The sequence below is a fragment of the Alligator sinensis genome, unplaced genomic scaffold (assembly GCF_000455745.1).
Source record: "Alligator sinensis unplaced genomic scaffold, ASM45574v1 scaffold101_1, whole genome shotgun sequence".
Lineage (NCBI taxonomy): Eukaryota > Metazoa > Chordata > Crocodylia > Alligatoridae > Alligator > Alligator sinensis.
The window spans coordinates 429060-439282 of NW_005842924.1; the positions used below are offsets into that span (position 1 = coordinate 429060).

At 48.9% G+C, this 10223-nt stretch overlaps 2 protein-coding genes across 3 annotated transcripts in view; one reads left to right on the top strand and one right to left on the bottom strand.

The window, feature by feature from the left end:
* The window catches only part of GDAP2 (ganglioside induced differentiation associated protein 2), a 62415-nt gene extending 59598 nt beyond the window's left edge, over positions 1–2817 (bottom strand). Inside the window, exons 1-2 of one of the 2 annotated variants that reach the window (XM_006036201.3) lie at positions 2708–2817; positions 132–191 (exon numbers count right to left, since the gene is read on the bottom strand). The gene's annotated coding sequence lies outside the window, so the exon portion shown is untranslated. Of the gene's footprint in view, positions 1–131; positions 195–2707 lie in introns of both variants that reach the window. The other variant, XM_006036200.3, reaches the window with a different exon arrangement.
* Positions 2818–2887: 70 nt separating this feature from the next.
* Positions 2888–10223, top strand: part of WDR3 (WD repeat domain 3) — a 30073-nt gene continuing 22737 nt past the window's right edge. Inside the window, exons 1-6 of the mRNA XM_014525986.2 lie at positions 2888–3133; positions 4306–4516; positions 4946–5064; positions 6564–6642; positions 7086–7181; positions 9182–9292. Coding sequence (XP_014381472.1) covers positions 2964–3133; positions 4306–4516; positions 4946–5064; positions 6564–6642; positions 7086–7181; positions 9182–9292 — 786 coding nt within the window. The 5' untranslated portion in view covers positions 2888–2963. The remainder of the gene's footprint in view (positions 3134–4305; positions 4517–4945; positions 5065–6563; positions 6643–7085; positions 7182–9181; positions 9293–10223) is intronic.

The following is a 10223-nucleotide window of genomic DNA, read 5'->3' on the forward strand; positions in this document are numbered from 1 at the left end:
TGGGGGGGGAGGGGGGGGGAACCGGGGGGGGGGGGGGGGGGGCCACACATTAACCCTTTGTAGGATGCCAGAACCCCACTTTAAATAAAGTAGGAAATTATATAAATATGTATACACCAATTTTTAATTACCTTAATGCTGCAGGATCCAATCCTGTGAGATGCTGAGCACCCTCCACTCTAAATGAAGAACTGCTGAAATCAATTAAAAATAAAAAGGTGCTGAACATTTCATAGACTCAGACCCGTAGCACTTTACACAACATATCCCCCACTTTCTAAAAATTGAATTTGCTCACTTTTTTGCAAAATTCAACACTACTCAGTGGACTGCCAGTCAATAAAATACAGAGACACACACTGACCAATCTCTTTCTAGAAGGCTGTTCTAGCAAATTTAGTTAAGTACCCAATATCGCTGTATTCTGGCTGCTATCACTTGTTAAGGACTATACCACTGAATCTTCCTGCTGTTGTAAGCAGTACTACTTAGATTATGCTATCACATACCACTTCTATAGCTTCACTCTGCTGTATTTAGCAGAGCAGGATTCCTCACCGACACACTGCTTTTGGGAAGCCACAGCAACAAGCAAACTTTTCTGTCAGGATGGGATAGTCTTCTAGTGAACAAAACTATGACCTGAATTAGTTATACACGCCTTTGTCACCTCCTGTCTGGCCTACAAGACTTCAATTCTCTATTGGCTGGTACAAGGAACAGCACCAGAAAAATACCTCAGCTCTCAACTGGTATAGATAAGTACAGTATATTCCTTCAGCCATATGGGCTACTGTAAACACAACAAGCAGAACAGAGTCAAGTTCAAAGTTGTGGTCCTCATCTAATCCCAGCACATACAAAAACCACTGGGATGAAAACTCTGGCTGATAACTGGTTTTCAGGCACTATGGCATTGTCACAAGGCAATGGTTTCTGGGCTTTTCAGGCTCACAAGCCCCCTTCTGATGTGTCCCCAGCTTTTCCAACTGAATTCCACATGGGGTCAGAAGCTTAGATTGGGGGAACACTATCATAAAGGAAAACTAGTTTGTGCAGGTGATGTTTCTTGTGGGCTCAGCTACAAACCATGGGACATGCTCAGCAACTGAAGTCCAACTCAAACTTTGCCACTTTCTACTCAAAGTGCAGGCCATACTTCTTCAACCTTGTCTTCTCTGATCCTTATATAGCACCATACACAGAAAGATAGCCCCAAAGCAAAGTGGACCAAAAAAGGCTAACTTCTGTACGCAATTCTTCCCCAGAAGAGAGGCAAAGAGAAAGAACTTTATAGGGAAAATACTGGCGATATAAATGTATACACTTCTGGACCATGCTCAGAGACTAGTAAGGACGGGAGAATATGAACTATCCAGGATTACACACACAGGAAAGTCCCTGTGACGAAGGCATATTATAGTTCTAAAATCAAGCATAAGAACCAAGTTCGCCCATGCAATATTAAGTCAGCTCCTTGTACCTGTGCTTTGCAACACTGGTTTAGTTACATGATGACAAACTAATTCCTATATAATATTTTAATCATTCAGTGATGAAGACAAAAGGTGTTCGCTGACCAGTCAGCTACTCAATACTGTTTTCGCCTCATTGTTTATATTTGTAATCTTTTGTCAAATTTCCACAGTAGTCAAACCTACTCTGAAGACAAAATAGATACTTAAATATTTTATGGTGCTCACCTCTAGTTTGAGTGCTTCACAAGCCATTGGGGGTGCACGCCCCCCCAAGACTGGAGGTGCACACCCTGAGAGAAATGCCACCGATACTGCTGGCAGCGCCTGCAGGCAGTTGCCATTTGCCACCCCCCACTTGCTGCTGCCGCTGGCCTATGTGGGCAGTTGCCAACTGCCAGCTGGCACTCACCGCTCCCCCCACCCCGGTGACACTGCTGCAGCTGCCTGCAGGAGCACTGCGTTTGCCGCCGCCCCCTGCGGGCAATCGCCATGCCCCCCCAGCCTTCGGGGGCACATGTTGTTCTTCTCACAAACCCTAAGCCTCACTGAACCTCTGACTGAGGCTGCTGTATCGTCATCCTCATTTACAGATATGAAACCAAGGAACAGAAAGACTAGTTACAACTATCCAACAGTCATGTGTGCCCAACCCGAGATGCCTCTGGCCCATTTTTTCTGAATGCATAGTATTTACACAAATCGTTGTATATTTGAGGCCCAGGTTTTAGCTGCAGCTGCAAATACTTTGTCTTTGTACAATTTAGACCCCAGGATCTCAAGCTGGGCAGGCAGGAAACAAAGAGAACTGCAAGTAGCCATATTCAAAGCGATCAGTGTAAGCAACCCGCCCTACGGCACCCACGAGCTCTCTAGGAAAGGCAGCTGGAGCATCCAGTTCCCTACGGGCAGAGCCAGGCGGCACCTGATGCCACGCCCTTATGCCATAACGTTTTTGGTTTTTTTTTTATGGCCAGCGCCGACACCCGCTGCTCTGGCACAGGAAAGGCAAGTCAGAGGCGCAACCGCAAGTGGTAACAGACGCTGCCGCTTAGCTGCTGCACAGAGGGCGTCAGCAGCGCTGCGCGAGCCGGCACCACCCCAGGGGCAGCCGAGCGCAACGGCAGGCACCCGGGAGAACGCCGGAACAAGCCCCTCCCGCCCCGCTCGGGGGCGCGGCCACCTGGGCTGAGGGGGTGCCGGAACGCCGCGCCCCAGCCCCGCTCACTCACGTGCGGACCACGCTCCTCCCGCCCGGCGACTCGATACCACCTCAGGGCGACCCAGAGACATTCACTCGCAAAGCAACTGGGGAAATTCCCGGCCCCGCCCTTCCACTTCCACTTCCGGGATCAGCCCCTGCCAATCCCGTGGCCCGCCAGCACTCGGGGGGCGGGTTTTGTACCTCACTTCCGCCCACGCGGGTCCTTCGCGGTGTGCTGGTTCCGGTCTCGTGGGGAGGCGGAGGACTCGGGGAGTGGGCGCGCTATGGGACTCACGAGGCAGTACCTGCGCTATGGGGCCGCCGCGGTGTTCGGCCTCATCGCCAGTCCCAAGGGCAACGTGGCGTATGTGCCTCTGCGCGGCGAGAGCGGCCGCTATGTGGCGGTGCCGGCGTGCGAGCACGTCTTTCTCTGGGACACCCGTAGGGGCGAGAACAGAGCCCCGGGGGCGCCGGCTTGAACTGCCTCTGCAGCGCCCGGTGTCCTCGGGCTCGCAGCGCGGGCGGGGTATCCCTCCTGCGCCCCCGGCCCACAACGGGCGGTGGCACGAGAGACCTGACGTGACGTGCAACAGGGAAGAGTAGACTTCCTATAAGGGTCCCGTGTCTTCAGGCAGTTTAGAGCTGGAGCGATCCAGCTGCTTGGAGCACCCGTGGGCGTCCCTCCGTTATGTGGATGACTTGCCTCTTTCTTTGTTTGCTCGTTCAGGCTTTAGGCTAAATTTGGCCGCCCCTGGCACCAGTACAGGATACAAGTATGTGCCTCAGTGGCATTTTTTAGGCGAAGCTCTTTACTCTAAGTTTGGTCTTGAGTCACTGATTTAGTTGGGGAAGAGCATTATTGTCCAGATGTCTGAATAGGATTTCCTTGTTCCTGGAGGCCTGGGTGCCTGTGTTCAGGTATTACAGACACCCGCTATACAAGGGCATGGGTAAGGGTGTTGTGCTGTCAGAAGAGTTGTCCTTTACACAAGCTGAGAATGGAAAGGATGCTGTCCAACGTCGCTGGTTGCCAAATGAAAGTTAAATTTCTGTGGCTACAGTGGAGAGTAACCTGACACACTGTTCCCTTACTAAACAGAGTCTGGGATCATAAGAGCTAGTGTTCAATGCAGAATGGCTAGGGCGTTGCGCCAGTGGTTGGCAAGATGCTGGTTGCTAACAAGCTGTTTTGAAAATGGCTTTAGAGTTCTGGACCCCTTTGTGTTCTGTGGGAAAGCTTTGTCGTACACCTAAGAGAAAGACATGGGATGTGAGGAAATTGTATGGTTTCATAGCACAGGGTTAGCAGGCCTCTGCTACTGGTAAGCAGGGAACAGCAGTCTGGCTGTTACACAGGACTGGTAATTCAGACTTTTGGGATCTAGTCATCATTTCCCATGTGGCTGGGGGGAATAATTTTCCTTCTTGTCTCAGTCTACCCCTTCTTAAATGGTGCAATGATACAAAACTTACTAGAGCAAAGAGGTGTGAGAAAATAGTGTCTAACGCTCTGGATGTCCTCCGGGTTGGTGAGGTAGATGCACAGTACACTCTTCTATTCCCTGTGAGTGCCTGGATCTGATATGTCACATCATATTGCAGACATCTTCTCTTCTTAAAATGATAGGTTCTCATCCTTCAGGGCCTCAAACAGGAGGTCACTTCTCTCTGCCCATCCCCAGATGGGCTGCACTTGGCCGTTGGATATGAAGATGGAGCAGTCCGTGTTTTTAGCCTCTTGAATGGTGAAGCAATTGTCACTTTCAATGGACACAAGGCTTCTGTTACTGCTCTGAAGTATGATCAGCTGGGAGGCAGGCTGGTATCAGGCTCAAAGGTGAGATTTGGTTGGGGAAAGTCAACTCTGGAGGTCAGCCCTTTTGTAAATTGAGAAGGAGTAGATGGTCTTTGGAGATCATTGTAGACCCTAACTATGGGGGAATGGCTGGAGGCATAATATTACCAGGTAATCCAGGGTTTGGGTGAGAAATATGTGAATGGTTTTGTGGGATTTCTTTGGAATAGAGTAGCAAGGGTCAGGATTAGGGTGCACTGGCAGGGCTGTGAAGGGAGCCCGCAGCTGGAATAGTAGGGCAGGAGTTGGAGGGAGGATGGGGGTTCCTTGTACAGCTCTTGAGGGTGGAAGAAGCCTGCTAGGCTTCTTACAGCAGCGGGTATTTCATGTCAATGCTGAGGTGCTTTACCTGAGACCAGTAGATTCTTTGAGGCAGAGGTCATTCCCTTGGTGATGTGCCTTCCCTTTCAGGATACAGATGTCATTGTGTGGGACATCATCAATGAGAGTGGCTTGTACCGGCTGAAGGGACACAAGGATGCTGTCACACAGGTGCTCTTTTTGAGAGAGAAGAACTTGCTGGTTTCCAGGTAAATGGTGCTGCTGGGTGTGCTGAACTGGGTTGACATGGTCAAGTTTAGACACCAGTCTAGGTGTTGCTTGTCTTTCTCATACTTTATAAAACCCAGGCATGTGAGACAAAGAAGCGAACAGCTACAAAATTATAAATCTGACCCTGCTGATATAACACAATCTGATGCCATATTAAATGTCAGTAGCATAACTGGTGGGGTGGGGCAACTGGAGCAGCAGTCCCAGACATTGCCTTTGGGGGCTGAGGGGAGGCACAAGAATAGTCTGTACCATGGTTGACTTGTCACTGCAGTACAGCAGATGGCACTATCCTGTATGCTGGCTTTCCCTCAGGTGTGGAGCTGTACCTTCTTACACCTCTGTTAAATGACCTTTTACTGTACCACTTGGACTCTGACACTACAAACTTTTAAAAAAATACTGTGTAATCTTGAGATCAGCATGTTTAATGGATATCTTTTTAGTTGGGAAATATCAGTTGAAGGATAGTCAACTTAAAATTGCCATTCTGAGAAATGTTTAGTCTGTCAAATACTGTATTTAACATGGTTGTACCCAAACTTGCATTTATGCCACTCATCCTTAGTTATGCTACTTTTTTTTATAATGTTAAATGAATAAGTAGGTTGCCACATATTTATAGCGATGCTGGTTTTGCCTTATTTAAAGCGTGTGGGGTTTTTTGGGGGAGGTGGAGTGGCTTCCTTATTATGAAAATAGCAGCCTGTCCTATTAAGTTCTCAGCATTTATTCTGATACTTTACAAGAGCACTTAACTATTAGTTTGTGAAGATATTAATTTAAAAACGAGTCCTTTAGGAAAATTAGCATTTGCAATCAGATCTCCCTACTGAGTAATTTAACTAAAATTGTACTGTAATAATTTAAAATTTTACGTGTATATTTAAAGGTTTCTGGGTGAAATTAGGTTGCAATTAAGAGAAGTTATTATTGGTTCTTGTCTTTAGTTATGAGTTTCCCAGAGATACCATGTCAGCAGTTGAGGTTGCTCTTATTTCGGGCCATTAGGACACTGGAAATTGCTCAAACAATTGCTGTTCTTTCACCATAGCTAATTTGCATGCTGTGGTTCCATCATTTGATAGGGTAGGGTTGATTGGTGTGAAAATGCAGGGCAAATTTGGAGAGATGTACCTTTGGAATTTGGCCAGCATGCTGGGCATGTCATCCTTATCTTTAAATAAAGCCAAGTGTTTCCTCTGCAGCACCATGCTGGAAGTTTGAGTATCTGTCCTAAGGAAAAAAAATGCCTCCTAATGAATTTGCAGTGCCTCTGTAGTGCCTGTGTTTGTGATCTCTCATTCTGATCTTGCTTGGCCTATGACTCTCAATTTCACCTTCATACGAGGAAGTCTGGCCTTGCACTCATTACACCTGGCTTTGCACATTGCTTGAGTGTGTGATTATTGGCTGGACTCTGGGGATGTCGACTTGTGTCTGGGTGGTGTCATTTGGGGTTGGTTTTTTGTTTCAGTGGTAAAGACACCCTGGTGAAATGGTGGGACCTGGATACCCAGCACTGCTTCAGAACATTGGTTGGACATCGTACTGAGGTAACCGAGGCATAGAAATGTGGGGAGGGGAGTTCAGAAGGCACGTGGTTGCTTCTGACCACAGTGCAGGTTTGCAGTGTATGGTTGCACTGCTTAGTATGTGAAATATTTGTGCTTGTTGGCTGTGGAGCAAGATGGGGAGAGACCTTGGATTTGAGGGGATCTTGTATGGCACATACTAGGGATGATGTTTCCAAAACAAGTGTCCTTCTGTAGTGCCCTGCTTAGAAGGGACTTGAGCTCTTTTATGGGTTCCTCATTTTAGGCCTTAGTCTTCCTGAGCCTGTTTTCCCCCTTGGTGAAATGGGGATACTGCGGCTCCTTGAACTTGGAAGCGTGTCATAAGTCCAACTGCACTAATGTGCAGAGGCCTGTGGGCACTCTAGTGATTGGACACATGTAAGTAGACCTGAAGGAGCTCCTCAATGTGTTCACTTTGGCAGGTGTGGGGCCTGGTTTTGGTGTCAGAAGAGAAGCGTCTGATCACTGGGGCTGCAGACAGTGAATTGAGGGTATGGGACATCACCTACTTGCAGGAGGTAAGGAAGGAATTCATCCTCTTTGTAGTGACCCAGGCTGTGGGGCCACTTGCCCTGGGAATAGACTGAACCAGGGCATAGCTGGCCTGGGTTGCCTTGTGGATGCTGTTAGCCTGGAACAGAGTTGTGCTTGGCTTTGGTGGTGGTGTTGTTACAGACCTGCCATGCAGTACCACTTTCAGCTCTTATGTTGCCCTTTGTAAATCTGCTGCATCTGTGGGCGCAGGAAGCTCAGGATAGTTCTCATTTCAGGTTCAGGTAAGTGGAAGGGATGGACTGTCAAAAGCTGCTTTCTTGCATTGAGTGCATGCCAGCGCTGCTCCTCGATTAAACTTGAGGCCAGCAAAGTGAGAACAAAATGAACCCTCTTCTCTTCCCTTCCTGACTGTGGCTTATGATGACAATGGGTTCCAACCCTCTGCAGAAAAGGAGTTGAGGGTTACAGTGGACAGCAAACTGGATATGAATTAGTAGTGTGTTCTGGTTGCCCATAAGGCTAACAGCATACTGGTAGGAGTGTTGCCAGCAGATTGAGGGAAGTGATTATTCCACTCTAGTCTGCATTAGTGAGGCCACATCTGGAGTAATGTGTCCATTTTTGGGCCCCCACTATAGAAAGACTGAACATGTTGGGGAGAGTCTAATAGAGAGCAACAAAAATGGTTCGGGGACTGGGGCATTATTTATGAGGAGAGGCTGAGGGAACTGGGTTTATTTAGTTTGGAGAAGAGAAGACAGAGGAGTTTTGATAGCAGCCTTTATCTACCTGAAGGGTGATTCCAAAGAGGATGGAGCTAGACTGTTCTCAGTGGTGCCAGATGACAGAACAAGGAAAAATGGTTTCAAGTTGCAGCAAGAGAAGTTTAGGCTGGATGTTAGGAAAAACTTTCTTACTGGGAGGGTGGTGAAGCACTGGAAGAAGTTATCTAGAAAGGCTGTGGAATCTCCATTTTTGGAGGTTTTTAAAGGCTTGGCTGGACAAAGACCTGGCTGGAATGATCTAGTTGGGGATGGTCCTGTTTTGAGAAGAGGATTGGACTAGATGACCTCCTGAGGTCCCTTCCAACCCTAATTTTCTATGGTTTTATGAACTCTTTGTGCCCTCCTGTGATCTTGGCAGCACAGGCTTGAGTTGGGGAAGTGCAGTACTGGTGTCACTCATGGTCTCTGCACTTGTCTGTTATGGTGGAAGGGGAGGGGGGAGGGAAGGGGCATGGGAGGGCAGATCAATACCCCCTGTGGTGAGGGAGGGAGTGGGGCTGGGACTGGGGCAGGTGCTGCCCAGGTGGGACGGGGTGTGGGATGAAGAGGGGGGCAGTTCCTGCTGCTGTACGCACCCTGAGGGGGGGGCGGGCTTGTGCCCCCCGGATTTGCACGGGGCAGAGCAAGCTGCAGCTGCAGGCTGGGGCTGGGGCTATGCTGGGCTCTTCCCGTTGGAGGCTGGGCCAGGCTGCGACCCTCCCCACCCCCAGTACCCTCCTGAGGTGTGTGCAGCAGTGGGAGCTGCCGTCTCCCCTCTCCACATCCCCCGGATGAGCCGTGGTTCCGTCCCCCACCCTACCCTGGTTGGACAGTGCCTGCTGCAGCGCCACTCCCTCCCTCATCGTGGGGGGTTTTGATCTGCCCCCCAGCACCCCTTCCCTTCCCCCTCCTCTTTCACCACAACAGACTTACCAGCTGTACACAGCTCTCCAAACTGCTGGGCTGTGCTCCTAGCTGCCTGCGTGCTGCACTGCAGCTGTGCACATGCATGAGCATTTATTGGCTATATCAGCCCAATTTCCAATACAGTCAATTTTCTTTAAATCAATGCTGATCCAATTTCAGGCCAATGTGTAGGTGCACCTTTACTTTCACCTTAGAGGTTCCCCAGAAGCACCTTGGGGTTAAAACTGTGACAGTGGTAAATGGATTAGGAGAAATGGGAGGATGCAGATAGGGGAGACAAGTATGGTTCTTATGGTAAGTGTATTTCTCCCTCCTTTGTCTGTCCTGCACAGGGGAAGGACCCTGGGGAGCCAGAATCCAAGAAAAGCAAAGGTTCTCTGGCTAGAGCAGAGGAGACCCGCAGCATAGATGAGACCTTGGACATACATGAAGCCTCTGAGGAGGTAATTGCCTTGCCCCACTACCTAAGTGGAGCAGGTTCACATGAGCTCCTTGCAGATGTTAAGAAAAAAAATAAAATTCTTTACCTGAAGAAGTAGCGCATTCATTCAACCCAGCTCCGCAGTGTCTGTATAGATTGGAGCTTTTTGGCAATCAGCCTTAGATAAAAATACCAAAAAAGCCCCACTGAAGTGCCTGATCTATACAGACAAGCCAAGTCCAACTAACATGATGCCTCTTCTGGGCATGTGCTAGGCTCAGTGTGGGAGTGCGCCAAGTTTAAAGTAAAGCAGCCTTTTCTTTTTCCCTTTTTTTTTTTTTTTTTTTAAATCTGTAACCACAGTGTTTTGCATCTCCCTTGCCTGTATAGCATAGCTGACCTGGCAGCTGTCCAGGCTGCTTGCTCCACAATGCCAAGCCTGCCCTGGTGATATGGTTTCTAACACTGTGTGAGGGAAGGCTTTGCTTCCTCAAGGACAGTCTCTTCAGTTTTTTCCAATTAGCTACAGAATGACACCCCAGGGAGACCCTGCAGTTGTTTGCTGATGACCCCTGCCAAGGAGTGCCTCATGGGTGGTCAGTGACAGGTGTCTAGAAAGGCTTGTGGTGCCAATGGAATGTTGACCTGAAAGGCAAAGACCAGGCAGCCACTAATGCACTTGGCACTGGCCTTTGCCAGTGAGCCTCGGGGTAGAGATTGTGGGAATGTTAACAGCCTGCTGCTCCATCCGTGTCTGGGAAGTGGAGCTGCCACATCTTGTATTGGCTGGAGTGGCTGTGGTGAGACCACTCCTCTTACCCTGTCTGATTTGACTGACCAGCTAATCTATTAGCTTGCTCACCGGGAGATGTTCCTGATAAATCTTCAGATCTCAGCTTTCCTCCTACCCAGACTTTCAGGTACTTCTCTCTCATTCTCTTTCTCTAGGCTCT